The sequence below is a fragment of the Oryzias latipes genome, chromosome 23 (assembly GCF_002234675.1).
Source record: "Oryzias latipes chromosome 23, ASM223467v1".
NCBI lineage: Eukaryota > Metazoa > Chordata > Actinopteri > Beloniformes > Adrianichthyidae > Oryzias > Oryzias latipes.
The window spans coordinates 23,550,669-23,563,641 of NC_019881.2; the positions used below are offsets into that span (position 1 = coordinate 23,550,669).

The 12,973-nt window shown below is 51.8% G+C and overlaps 1 protein-coding gene across 4 annotated transcripts in view; it reads left to right on the plus strand.

Annotated features, from left to right (window-relative positions):
* The window catches only part of ptpro (protein tyrosine phosphatase, receptor type O), a 31,223-nt gene that overhangs the window by 10,660 nt on the left and 7,590 nt on the right, over positions 1 to 12,973 (plus strand). The window contains exons 4-18 of one of the 4 annotated variants that reach the window (XM_023952654.1): positions 970 to 1,122; positions 1,346 to 1,843; positions 2,838 to 2,999; positions 3,253 to 3,449; positions 3,531 to 3,651; positions 3,722 to 3,915; positions 3,989 to 4,100; positions 4,219 to 4,382; positions 4,742 to 4,862; positions 5,440 to 5,573; positions 5,656 to 5,794; positions 5,867 to 5,987; positions 6,554 to 6,622; positions 9,047 to 9,130; positions 10,692 to 10,727. In XM_023952654.1, coding sequence (XP_023808422.1) covers positions 970 to 1,122; positions 1,346 to 1,843; positions 2,838 to 2,999; positions 3,253 to 3,449; positions 3,531 to 3,651; positions 3,722 to 3,915; positions 3,989 to 4,100; positions 4,219 to 4,382; positions 4,742 to 4,862; positions 5,440 to 5,573; positions 5,656 to 5,794; positions 5,867 to 5,987; positions 6,554 to 6,622; positions 9,047 to 9,130; positions 10,692 to 10,727 — 2,305 coding nt within the window. The remainder of the gene's footprint in view (positions 1 to 969; positions 1,123 to 1,345; positions 1,844 to 2,837; positions 3,000 to 3,252; positions 3,450 to 3,530; positions 3,652 to 3,721; positions 3,916 to 3,988; positions 4,101 to 4,218; positions 4,383 to 4,741; positions 4,863 to 5,439; positions 5,574 to 5,655; positions 5,795 to 5,866; positions 5,988 to 6,553; positions 6,623 to 9,046; positions 9,131 to 10,691; positions 10,728 to 12,973) is intronic. The other 3 variants (XM_023952655.1, XM_023952656.1, XM_023952657.1) reach the window with 3 other exon arrangements.

Genomic DNA, 12,973 nt, shown 5'->3' on the forward strand with positions numbered 1-12,973 from the left:
GCTCCGTGGGCGTGTTGCCATGGTGATCTGGTTTTAATTAGCTCTGAGATGGAGAACCTGCAGGTTCGCTGAAGAACCGATCGGCTGCAGAAGAAGCCGTCAGGCAGATGGCGGCCAAATGACTCTGTTTCTCAATTTCCTGGTCCTGGATTCTTTCCCAAATGTTTGATTTGTGTTGTTTTTTGTGTTCTTGGTTCTGTCACACAAAACAACACAAATGAGATTCAAACCAGTGATCACCAAAGTGATTAGAACAGTTTATCTCTGTACTCTCAGAGCCTTTCCAAGACTTTTCACAGAAACAACTGAAACTGATGTCAGGCAGCAGTGACTCAGCCCCTCCCACAGATCCATCTCCATGAGCTCCACATCTCCTGTGGATCCCAAGTTTACAGATGTTCTCCAGTAAGGACGGTTCCTCAGTAGATCTGATGTTCTCCTCAGGCTTTGTTCTTCTGGACTTTTGGTTCATTCTGACACGTCATAAAGTCACATGATTGTTTTTGAATTATCATTCTGATTGACAAATAGAAAACATCTGATCCACAGTTCTCGGTTGAGGTTCCCCTGATTTGGACCTGAAAGGTGAGAACAGCTGGACGGGTTCTCGTGTTCCTCTCTGCAGCTCTACTTTGAATTGTGGGTTTCAGAAGAAGGCGGAGCCTGCAGAGTCTCTGACCTTCTAACTTCATGATCAATGCATGAGCTGCTGGCGCCTGAGCGAGGCTCTGACCTTCCGTGACCTTCTGTGACCTTCCGTGACCTTCTGTGACCTTCTGCCTGAACGTCTCTGCAAGCAGAACCTCTGATGATGAGGAACCAGAAAATGAACCGAATGTTCTTTCAGATCCACCAGAGAAATCTTTATCCATGAAGCTTTTGTTTTAGCAGCAGAACCTGTTGACGTCTGAAAATCCGTCCTTTTTGTTAGTTGTGTGCCGTTTCCTATAAAAGGCTTTTATTTTGTAGATTTCTACCGCGGGAAGACGGTGTTCAAGCACTGGTTGCCTGGAGTTTGTTACCGGAACATCACCTTCCAGCTGATCTCAGAGGCCACCGTCAACCGGACGGCGCTGGTGACCCACAGTGACATCACGCACACGCCTCTGCACTACCGCACAGGTGAGCCGCCCCCAACTCCCACCTGACTCCCAGCCGGTGCCTCAGAGGGTTCAGTCGGCGTCCTGTTGTCATGGTAACCACAGTGGATGCACCGCAGAGCCCGCTGACTGCCCTGCTGCAGGAACTTCCTGTTCCACGTGTTGAAGGAACTTCAGGTTTTTTCAGGTGTTTCCATCAGAAACGGGTACGGCTCCTCAGCTCCTCCCCTTTTCTCCCTCCGCAGTGCCGTACCCCCCCCTCAACGTCTCTCATAAGATCCTCCACCTGAGCCAGAGGCCGCCTCGACTCCTCAAGGCCGAGGGGGGGCCGCGGTTGTCCCGTCAGGCGCGGGACGTCCCCCTGATGGAGGAGGAGGAGCAGACGCAGCCTTACCAGGAGGACACCGCTGGGGGGGCGGCCACAGCGACCCCCCTCGCCTTCAACACTACAGGCGGCTCCATGGGAGACGCGGTTGTAAACGGCAGCCAGGCGGAGGAGGCGGAGCCTCAAAGCTCTTGGCTGAACCAGACGGAACCCCCTCACGCGGAGGAAGACGAGGAGTTCGTGAACGCCGTGGTGTCGGACTACGAGGACTCAAACGAGCCCGGTTCAGGCATGGTCGTCCCCGCAGAGCCCGCCGTTCTGCTCACCAGGCCCCCCCCCATCCTGCTGGAGCTGCGCTGGCTGCCCCCCCGCCCGCCCACCAGCTACAATGGCTTTGTGGTCTACGTCTACAGAGACGGTAAAGAACCTGCAGCGTTTTCACCCGTCTGTCAGTCAGGGAGGGAGAGGAGGCAGGCCACGCCCCCTTTTCAGGTTAAATGTGTGATGACATCACAGATGGAAGCGTCTAAACCTGTGTGGGGTTTGAAAACGTGTTCGTCTGAACGCTGAACAAAATCCAAGAACAAAACCGTTTTTGTAGTAAAACAGATGCGCCGCTTTACTCCACGTTTCTGTCAAAACACTGAAACGATCAGACGGGAGGCGTGTCCAAGCAGGTGGAGAAAGACTTAAGGTGTAGCAGACTGAGAGCAGCAGAGACGGAGGCAGAGGAGGGGTCGGACGGAGGGAGAGGAGGGGTCGGACGGAGGCAGAGGAGGGGTCGGACGGAGGGAGAGGAGGGGTCGGACGGAGGCAGAGGAGGGGTCGGACGTAGGCAGAGGAGGGGTCGGACGGAGGGAGAGGAGGGGTCGGACGGAGGGAGAGGAGGGGTCGGACGGAGGCAGAGGAGGGGTCGGACGGAGGGAGAAGAGGGGTCGGACGGAGGTTGAGGAGGGGTCGGACGGAGGTTGAGGAGGCAGAGGAGGGGTCGGACGGAGGCAGAGGAGGGGTCGGACGGAGGTTGAGGAGGGAGAGGAGGGGTCGGACGGAGGTTGAGGAGGGAGAGGAGGGGTCGGACGGAGGTTGAGGAGGGAGAGGAGGGGTCGGACGGAGGCAGAGGAGGGGTCGGACGGAGGCAGAGGAGGGGTCGGACGGAGGCAGAGGAGGGGTCGGACGGAGGGAGAGGAGGGGTCGGACGGAGGGAGAGGAGGGGTCGGACGGAAGGAGAGGAGGGGTCGGACGGAGGTTGAGGAGGGAGAAGAGGGGTCGGACGGAGGTTGAGGAGGGGTCGGACGGAGGCAGATGAGGGGTCGGACGGAGGCAGAGGAGGCTGTGGCGCCCCCTAAAGGGGGCAGCTGGAAGACAAACTGTTTGAAGATGTCAGACGATCATTTTCGTCTTCTGTTCTTCAGGAAACTCCACAGAAACGGCCATCGTGGACGAGAACACTCACGAGTTCTTCACAGAGTTATCTGAACCGGGAACGTATCGGGCTCGGGTCAGCACGCTGAGCTCATCCGGAGACTGCGAGGCCCGGGAGAGCGGCACCGATGCCGGTGTGTCCTTTTACCTGGGTGAGTCTCCAGAATCGTGCAGCTTCACCAGATGTTCATGTTCTGGCGTCCACCAGAACTTTACCAGAACTTAAATACAAACATGCAGATTAAACAGAATCCTGATGTCATCAGAAATAAAAGGATAAAAATCATTTTCCTGAAGTTCCAGCATCAGATTAGTGGGATGGAACTGTCTATGGAACGTTTACCATCACCTGCAGCGTATTCAGGCGGAGAGTTGCTCTGTCCTGATTGGTCCGGTCTCACCCAGGTCCAGATGGAGAGCTGCTGGAGGAGCTGCGCGAGCGTCCCCGGGGCGTCAGCGTCCGGCTGCTGGACTCCACCACCGCCACCGTGTCCTGGGCGCCGTCCGCAGAGCGGCACAACGGCAGCCTGGTGTCGGTGGTGTCCGCCACGTGCCTGAAGCCCAGCCTGAGCCAGAGGATGGAGAACACCTACTGCAGCGAGGTAGCTCCGCCCACTCCGGCTCTGGGTTTCACTGCTTCTCAGATTTTACTAATAACTCATCACGCTCGCTGTTTCCTGTAGGAGAACTCCACGAGTGACATCATCAGCAGCCTGACGCCCGGCGCGCAGTACCGCGTGGTCGTGTACCACACAAACGGACCTCTGATCAGCCCGCCGTCAGAGCCCGTCATCATCGACATCGGTAAGGATCGCGCCGGGACCTCATGGCCTCATGGCCCGATGGTTTCTGACTCCTTTGGTCTGCCGCACAGAGCCCACCGGCGTGCGCGAGCTGGCCGTGTACCCTCTCAGCCCGACGGCGGTGATCCTGAGCTGGCAGCGGCCGTACCACGTGGCCTTCCGGAAGTACGTGCTACAGACGTTTTTCTTCAACCCCGTCACTCTGGCGTCCGAGTGGACCACCTACTACGAGATCGCCGCCACCGCCTCCGTCATCGCCTCCGTGGTAACGAAGCTTCTGTGCTGCACGGCGATGTGATGTCATCAGCCGCCGCCTCACCGCCTCTGTTTCCCGTCAGAGAGTCACCGACCTGCTGCCCGCCTGGTACTACAACTTCCGCGTTTCCATGGTGACGTGGGGGGAGCCGCCGCTCAGCTGTTGCGATAGCTCCACTGTCAGCTTCGTCACAGGTAAATGCACCTTTGGGGGCGGGGCTCTGCTACATATTTACCGTGGGGGGGTCAGAATGGTCTGTCAGGGTCAGTGAGGCGTTCAGTACCGCTGGAATGTTTGTGTGCTCTCCCCCAGCTCCTGAGGCCCCCCACATCTCCTCGGTGGATTACGCCCACGGCGTTCTGTCCGTCCGCTGGACGTACGGCGAGCTCTTCATCGACCTGTCCCACTCGCGGATGCTGCACTGGCAGGTGGTGGCCGTGGGGAGGAAGGGGCCCGAGAGGAGCTACTCTGTGGATGTGAGTCGGCTGGTGGGCGGGGCTCTGCAGGTTGGGTTTGGGTCCTGACAGGAAATGATGAAGGTGTTGCCATGGTGATTATTCTCAGTAGAGAGGAAAGAGAACGTTGGTTCTTAGACTCGGGTCAACTCGGTTTCCATGCAGGTCACAGAGCCCGACCCGCTCCTGTCCAGACTGGTTCTGTGGTTCTGGGAACTTTTAAGTGGATTCAACCTCAAAAGAACAAAACCTGAAGAACTTAGAAGAACTTTAAGATGAAATGAATCTAAAAAATCTGACGGTTCCAGTGTTGATCCAGAACTTTCTGAAGTCGATGTGTGTATGATCTCTGTGCCGCTGACCGCTTTTCTTCCTATCAGGTGACCCGCAGCGTAATGCGGGCCAGCCTCCCCCTCCCTCCAGGAGACATCTACAACCTGACAGTGACGGCGTGCACGGAGCGCAGCAGGAACACGTCCACGCCCAACATCATCAAGCTGGGTGAGCAGGATGAAGCTCCGCCCACTTTCTCTGCCCCTGTTTGATGACCTCTGGAGGAGCGAGGACGATAGAAAGAGCAAAACAAACAGAAATACAAACTTATTCTACTTAAAAAATTAATTTGACAAAAGATTTGACGTATTTGTGGATTTAAACGGAATTAGCTTTAAAATAATCCAAACGGGAACAAAACGGAGCTGGACTCCAGTTTCCCGCCGCCTCAGTCCTCCACCTGCATGAATGTTCTGGACTGGTGAATGACACGTGTGGGGGCGGGGCTAACAGGGCGTTGTGGTCTGCAGGATCGCTCTCTTCAGGGAGACGATGACTCAGCACTAGAAGGCTGAGGTCAGCAGTTTTTCTGAGCTCGTTTGGTTCTGTCTGCGGCAGAATCAAACGTCCTGAACATTTTCTGCAGAAACCAAAACTGCAGAGGTTCCACTTCCTCTTCTGGGCGTCTCCAGCCTTTCTCTTCTTTTGGGGGGGGGTGGCAGCTCTAAAGCTCAGCGCTTCGCCCACAGCTTCTTCCTCCGTCTCAGACCGACTTTGTTGGTGAGTCGCTGCTGTCTTCCTGCAGAGCCGGCCCCCCCCAGGTCCCTGTACGCCGTCAACGCCACTCACTCTTCCGCCACGCTGCTGTGGAGCGAGGAGGGCGTGGTCGACTACTACCAGGTCCTCTGCAGACCCTGCAAAGCCAGCAAAGAGCTGAAGGTACGGCGCTTCTGCTCCCCCTGAGCGCAGCATGATGCCCCCCCGTCATTTAAATGAGTGGTATTTTACTCTGCCCCCCCAGGCTCATGAGCCCCTCACCTCCACCTCCCACGTGCTGACGGTGTCCGGTCTGATGCCGTCATCCACCTACAACTGCAGCGTGACCAGCTTCAGCTACAGCACGCCCAGCCGGCCCGCGCACGTGACCGTCACCACCGTCGGTGAGCGCCTGCCTTTATTTTGAAAGGTGGGAACAGGAAGTGTTTGTAATGCGTCTGTTTGTGAACCTGCAGATAAAGAGATGAACCCGAGCGTGGCCGCCATCTCGGCGCTGGCCGTCCTGAGCGTGCTGCTCGTCAGCCTGCTGCTCCTCTTCCTCCTCGTTCTGCGCAAGAAGCACCTGCAGATGAGCAGGTGAGTGTCTGCGCAGGTGCAGGCACCTGTGCGCCGCTGCTTTAACCGTTCCCTTCAAAAATCACGGAGGAAATGTTACTTTCTCAGTTTTTGTCTTGTAGTTTCTACTTTTGTACAAAAGAGTCTAAAAGAAATGTGGATCTGAAGCTTTTCTACGGCAGCCCAAAAGGCACAAAGTTTTGACGTCTTTGTGCTCCAAGCTTTGCTTTTTTCTTTACTTTTGTCCATAAAGGCCTCCGTACCTGTTGTGTTGAATCGGCGTCTTTTTAAACCTCATCGATAAACCAAACCTTTAAGTGAAGAAACTCCAGCATTTGTTTGATTTGGATTCAGAGTGAAAAGAACTTCAGTTCAGCTTTCACTGACTGAACGTTTTAAATAAAGTTTGTCTCAGTTTGGTGGAATTTTCCGTTTTTTTGCTCAAACCTTTCCGTTCTCGGGTCTATTGAGATGGTTCTGTTCCCTGAAGCTTCGGGTTCCTGGGGCGGAACCCTTTCGGTTCTTCCTCTTTTCTCGTCACGAGCGCTCAGGAAAAACGCTGACCTCAGCACTTCTGTGTTTTTCAGAGAATGCGGCGCCGAGACCTTCGTCAACTTTCCCTCCTTTGAGAGAGAAGGGAAGCTCCCCTACAACTGGTACGCAGCTCCTCCCCCCTCGCTGGTTGTTGTTGCTCAGAAACGGCGTCCGGGTGGGGGACGGTCCGTCAGGTTAGATGCAGAGCTGGTGAGGAAGATGAGGGTGACCTGTGGCGCTGTAAGCAGCACAGAGGATGAAGACGAGCGCTTCGCTGCTTCCAGGGCTCAGGTTGGTGATTAATATAACGGCTGAAAGACGGTCAGCGAAGGCAGAACCTTGGCTCCCACCTGCCGTGGCGTTTGCCCCCCCCCCCCCCCCCCCACGCCTTTAAGTGGGGGTGAGGCCCTGGGTGGCGCTGCTGCAGCTGCGTGTGCAGACATCTGCACATGCTGCAGCAGCGCAGACGTTCTCTGACTGACTGAGGAAGAATGATCAGTTAGGTGGGGGTCTGGACTAACAGAGAGACCCCCCAGCGCTGAAAGTAGGGATGGGTACCGCGCCCCGGTATTGAATGAGCCCCGGGGCCACTTTCTTCAAGACCGCAGTATCGTTAAGATCTGACCTCACCGGTTCTGCTATCGGTACCGGAGAGGTCGCTTTTTTTGTGTCCCACAAGATATAAACGTTATCTGCTATATTTAACTCTACAAGTCAGTCAATTTTCCTTTAATTAATGATTATATTAATTTCGCTATTCTGGCTGAAGAGGACAGGTCTGTCTGTCTACTTGTGTGCACGGGGGGCGGGGCTGTTGCTCAGACAGTATGCGGCGCGCGCTCAGGAACGCTACCAGAGCTATACGATGGCGGAAAGAGCTTAACGGTCCAAAATGCTGCAGCTCTGAGTTTTTGTAAAATATCTATCATGTTCCCAGAGTGTCGTGGTGCCTTTAACATCGCAGGTAGTACTGAGCAGGTAGAAGGAAGGGAGCAGCATAGTCACACGGAGGGGGGCGTGTCTGCAGGTGTGAACGCCGGCAGAGTCAGTGGCGATCTCGTAGGAGATAAAAGGAGAAATTCCTTTTATCCCTTAGACTAAGACCACCCATTTCAGCGTAAAATGAATTAAATTTGCGTCAGGGCGCCCCCACTATCCGTCACCTTGCTGCTACAATGACCGTGTGATGCGGGAGAGAGGCGGGGGCGGGGCTTAGACTCACCGCTTATGATTCCAGCCCCGCAACAAACTAACAGCTGCTTCCTAATAAAACGTAGTTGTCATCCATGAAATTAATATAATCTATTGGGTTTACTGGATTTAAAGAAAATAAATCAATAGACAGGAGTCTGCATCAAAGTGAATTTGTTTCCATCTTCTTAACTCTGGTGTTTAGTCTATTCAAGGCTGTGGAAAATGGACAAAAGATCAAAGGAAACATCACGCTCATAAAGAATACAAATAATTACATAATGAAATAAATATCCTGACAGCATTTTGAATCAATATAAGTATGGCCAAAAGAACTATTGTGATATATCGGCAAAAACCTTTTTTCTAACACATCTAGTGTTTTGGCTCCCAGTTCTTTCATCTCATTGCTAAACTGATCCAAACGGATCTTTGAGAGGTTCAGTTTAGCGACCCCTGGTCTAACACATCCACGTGCATTCCAGGTCTGTACTGGAACATGAAAATGTTTTCTTAAAAAAAACAATGCTGTTGCATAATGAGGAAATAAAACACTTTATGTTCTTAATATCTTATTTATTTGTTTATTTTTCGTCCTCCCATAAGAGTACCGTTAAATTACCGGATCGATAAGCAGTATCAATAAGAGTAGTGGTACCGTTAAAACCTTAACGATACCCATCCCTAGCTGAAAGTGGGCGGTTCTACAGAGAGAAACGTCCTGCTTCTCACTTCAACTGTTATTTTGACTTTAGAGGAAACAGTCAGAATAGACGGCTGTTTTTAGACGGACTAAAGTCAAAATCGTCTGTTCAGCGTCTTTTATATTTAAACGTCAATCAAACTTTACTGTCAACAAAAATGAAAACAATAAAGTAAAAAAACAGAAAAAAGGTTTTAGATCCATCATCTCATCCTGCTGACCAGGCACTGTGCCTGCCCCCCCCCCAGTGGCAAAAGTGGCTGTGTGGTTTCTTTCGCAGGGGGCGGGCTTCATTTCCTGATGGTCACAGTCAGCTGAAGCCTTCGCCGCTGTCTGGACGTGTCCGTCAGAACAGGACCAGGGCTAAAGGGGGGGTGCAGTAAGGGGGTGTGTGATGCATCTAGGTGGGGCTGGGAGAAGGCAGTGATGTCGCAGACTGAAGGGGGGGTGGTGGCTCTGGGAGACAATGGCGCCTTTGGGTGCAGACAGACCGCCGTTATCCTGCAGCGGCGGCGGCGGCTCTCTCCACGCATTAACTCTGTTCAGAACTAACCTGAAGCTCTGTTCCTCTTGACTAATGCTGCCCCCGCCTGGTGTCGCCCCCTGCTGTCTGTGTTCTTATTTGTGCCTTGTGTTTATTTGCCCCCTTCAGGCGAAGAAGCCTCTTTGCCTTCCTTACCCTACTGCCATCCTGCCTTTGGACTGACTATCTTTTGGCTTTTTATATTAATCCGTGGTAAGTAAACGTCCGCTGCACCATGGGGGGCGGGGCCTGTGGAAGCAAAAGCCCGTCCCTTAAGACCCCACCTGCATGTTGGTTGAAGTCTCAAACTAGGGCTAACGACCCCCCCACCCCACCCCTGATGCAGAGCTAACAGATGAGTGTGGTGTGGTCAGAGTCCAGAGTTCCCGGCGGGGTTCCTCAGGGCTCCATTCTGGGCTCCAGCATTTTCAGCAGCTGCTGGATGTTCCTCGTTTTCCTCAGAGTTTCCAGCTCAGATATGTTCACGTCCAGCTGACAAACCAAACCATGACCCCCACCTTGAGAGGTTAGGACCATTGACTGTACATGGAACTGGACTGAGTGACTCCTCCCCCATGCCGTTGCAAACAGGAAGTCCCCCCCCAAAATCCTACAGACGTCTATAGAGAAATAAACAGCTGGTACTCCGTTATTCTATTGGTCAGAAGAACCGTTCATGTTCTTGATAATCCTCATTTTTATTTTATTTTTTCTGTAGTTCAAGTTATAAACTGACCAATCAGATGCTTTGGTAAAAGTAGGTGGAGCCTGCTGGCCCCCATGCCCCCCACGTCCAAACATTTGACGGATTACATGTAGCCTGCTCTCAAGTGCTAGAGGTGTGGTCTTCTAACAAGCTCACTCCTGATTGACCAGAGTGGTTGCCATAGAAACGTGGACACATACCGATCAATCACTGCTTGCTGGCATAGTCTGGCTCCAACGGCGACTGGATGGACTTGGTTTGGTTGGAGCTGAAGGTGAACCATGATGTCACACGTACTCGCCCCCAAAGGTCCACAGCTGACCTTCTGACCCCCATGGGGGTTTGTGGTGCCCCTCAGGCTCTGCTGTGGGACTCTGGTTAGAGAAGACGAACACCAGGCTGGTCTGTAGCTCATGAACGGCTTGGCTGATGGGAGGAGCTTCAGCATGAAGCCGTCCTGTGTTTGTCTGCATGCTGTCGGTGTGTGCAGCTCTAGCGCCCCCTCATGTCCTCCCCCAGTCCTCTGAGTAGAAACGTGGCAAAGGCTGCATGTCGGCCCTGCTGCTGATTCTTCTGCAGCTCTGTGGCTCCAAACATGGAAAACGGTTCTTGGTGACAGAAAATGACGACGAATGTTTTTATATCACATCTGATTGAGGAACAGTCCTGTTTGAAACCCAGAACCTTGACATGTTTTTGAGCCACAGACCTCCAGGTGTTTCTGAAAATAATCCTTTTACCTGTCTAATGAACCATGAACTCTTTAGTTTCTGCTGTTGGACTTCTGATTGAACATTTAGGTAAAGGTGAGCAGCAGAGGCCCCTCCCTCTTGGTTTCAATATTTCTTTTAAATCCTCGGTTTATTTTACATTTTTTGAATCTGCATCAAAGTTTATATTGTTTTATGCACATTAAAGAGAAAAAAATCACATTGTGAAAGATTCAACCTAAATGAAGGAGTGTGGGAAGAGTTCAGACAGCAGGGGGCGCCATTGCTGCACCGATGATCCTAAGTGTGATGAAGAACAAGGAAGCACATCTTCATCTGACTCGTTTGTCCTTTATAGGAGCAAAACCGCTTTGAAAAAACGCAAACTCACCAGGTAACCTCAACCTTTGTGTGTGTGCATGTGTGCGTGTTTGTGTGTGTGCGCGCGTGTGTATGTGTGTGTGTGCGTGGGTGTGCATGTGTGTGTATGTGTTGTGCATGTGTGCATGTCTGCGACCACTCTACCTTTGCGCCACAGTGCCCCCCCCCCCATGCGTGCCTACGGCACTTTAATCCCAGTTTCAGATGGACGGCTGTTAATCCTGCAGATTATAAAGTAACAGAGCCACCAACAGACTGATCTGCTCCTCCTGTAGGAGCTGAAGTTCTCCTCCGTTCTAATCTAGAGATGATTTTCATGTCATGAGAGGGAAATAGAAATGTAAATTATTCATATTAGAAATGGAGATGCTACATCCAACAAGGAGTTCAGTGATGATATTTACCTAAAATAAACTCATCCGTTCGGTCCACAAATTGGAGGTCAGGTTTTGAATGTTGGATGTTGGTGTCAGAGGTGGGATGTTGTGTTACTGATGTTGGTGTCAGAGGTGGGATGTTGTGTTACTGATGTTGGTGTCAGTGGTGGGATGTTGTGTTACTGATGTTGGTGTCAGAGGTGGGATGTTGTGTTACTGATGTTGGTGTCAGAGGTGGGATGTTGTGTTACTGATGTTGGTGTCAGTGGTGGGATGTTGTGTTACTGATGTTGGTGTCAGAGGTGGGATGTTGTGTTACTGATGTTGGTGTCAGAGGTGGGATGTTGTGTTACTGATGTTGGTGTCAGTGGTGGGATGTTGTGTTACTGATGTTGGTGTCAGTGGTGGGATGTTGTGTTACTGATGTTGGTGTCAGAGGTGGGATGTTGTGTTACTGATGTTGGATGTAGTGTGTCAGAGGTGGGATGTTGTGTTACTGATGTTGGTGTCAGAGGTGGGATGTTGTGTTACTGATGTTGGATGTAGTGTGTCAGAGGTGGGATGTTGTGTTACTGATGTTGGTGTCAGAGGTGGGATGTTGTGTTACTGATGTTGGTGTCAGTGGTGGGATGTTGTGTTACTGATGTTGGTGTCAGTGGTGGGATGTTGTGTTACTGATGTTGGTGTCAGTGGTGGGATGTTGTGTTACTGATGTTGGTGTCAGAGGTGGGATGTTGTGTTACTGATGTTGGATGTAGTGTGTCAGTGGTGGGATGTTGTGTTACTGATGTTGGTGTCAGAGGTGGGATGTTGTGTTACTGATGTTGGTGTCAGATGTGGGATGTTGTGTTACTGATGTTGGTGTCAGTGGTGGGATGTTGGTGTCAGAGGTGGGATGTTGTGTTACTGATGTTGGTGTCAGTGGTGGGATGTTGTGTTACTGATGTTGGTGTCAGTGGTGGGATGTTGTGTTACTGATGTTGGTGTCAGAGGTGGGATGTTGTGTTACTGATGTTGGATGTAGTGTGTCAGAGGTGGGATGTTGTGTTACTGATGTTGGTGTCAGAGGTGGGATGTTGTGTTACTGATGTTGGATGTAGTGTGTCAGAGGTGGGATGTTGTGTTACTGATGTTGGTGTCAGAGGTGGGATGTTGTGTTACTGATGTTGGTGTCAGTGGTGGGATGTTGTGTTACTGATGTTGGTGTCAGTGGTGGGATGTTGTGTTACTGATGTTGGTGTCAGTGGTGGGATGTTGTGTTACTGATGTTGGTGTCAGAGGTGGGATGTTGTGTTACTGATGTTGGATGTAGTGTGTCAGTGGTGGGATGTTGTGTTACTGATGTTGGTGTCAGTGGTGGGATGTTGTGTTACTGATGTTGGTGTCAGAGGTGGGATGTTGTGTTACTGATGTTGGTGTCAGAGGTGGGATGTTGTGTTACTGATGTTGGTGTCAGTGGTGGGATGTTGGTGTCAGAGGTGGGATGTTGTGTTACTGATGTTGGTGTCAGTGGTGGGATGTTGTGTTACTGATGTTGGTGTCAGTGGTGGGATGTTGTGTTACTGATGTTGGTGTCAGTGGTGGGATGTTGTGTTACTGATGTTGGTGTCAGAGGTGGGATGTTGTGTTACTGATGTTGGTGTCAGTGGTGGGATGTTGTGTTACTGATGTTGGTGTCAGAGGTGGGATGTTGGTGTCAGAGGTGGGATGTTGTGTTACTGATGTTGGTGTCAGTGGTGGGATGTTGTGTTACTGATGTTGGTGTCAGTGGTGGGATGTTGGTGTCAGAGGTGGGATGTTGTGTCTCTGATTTTGGATGTAGTGTGTCAGAGGTGGGATGTTGGTGTCAGAGGTGGGATGTTGTGTGTCTGATGTTGGTGTC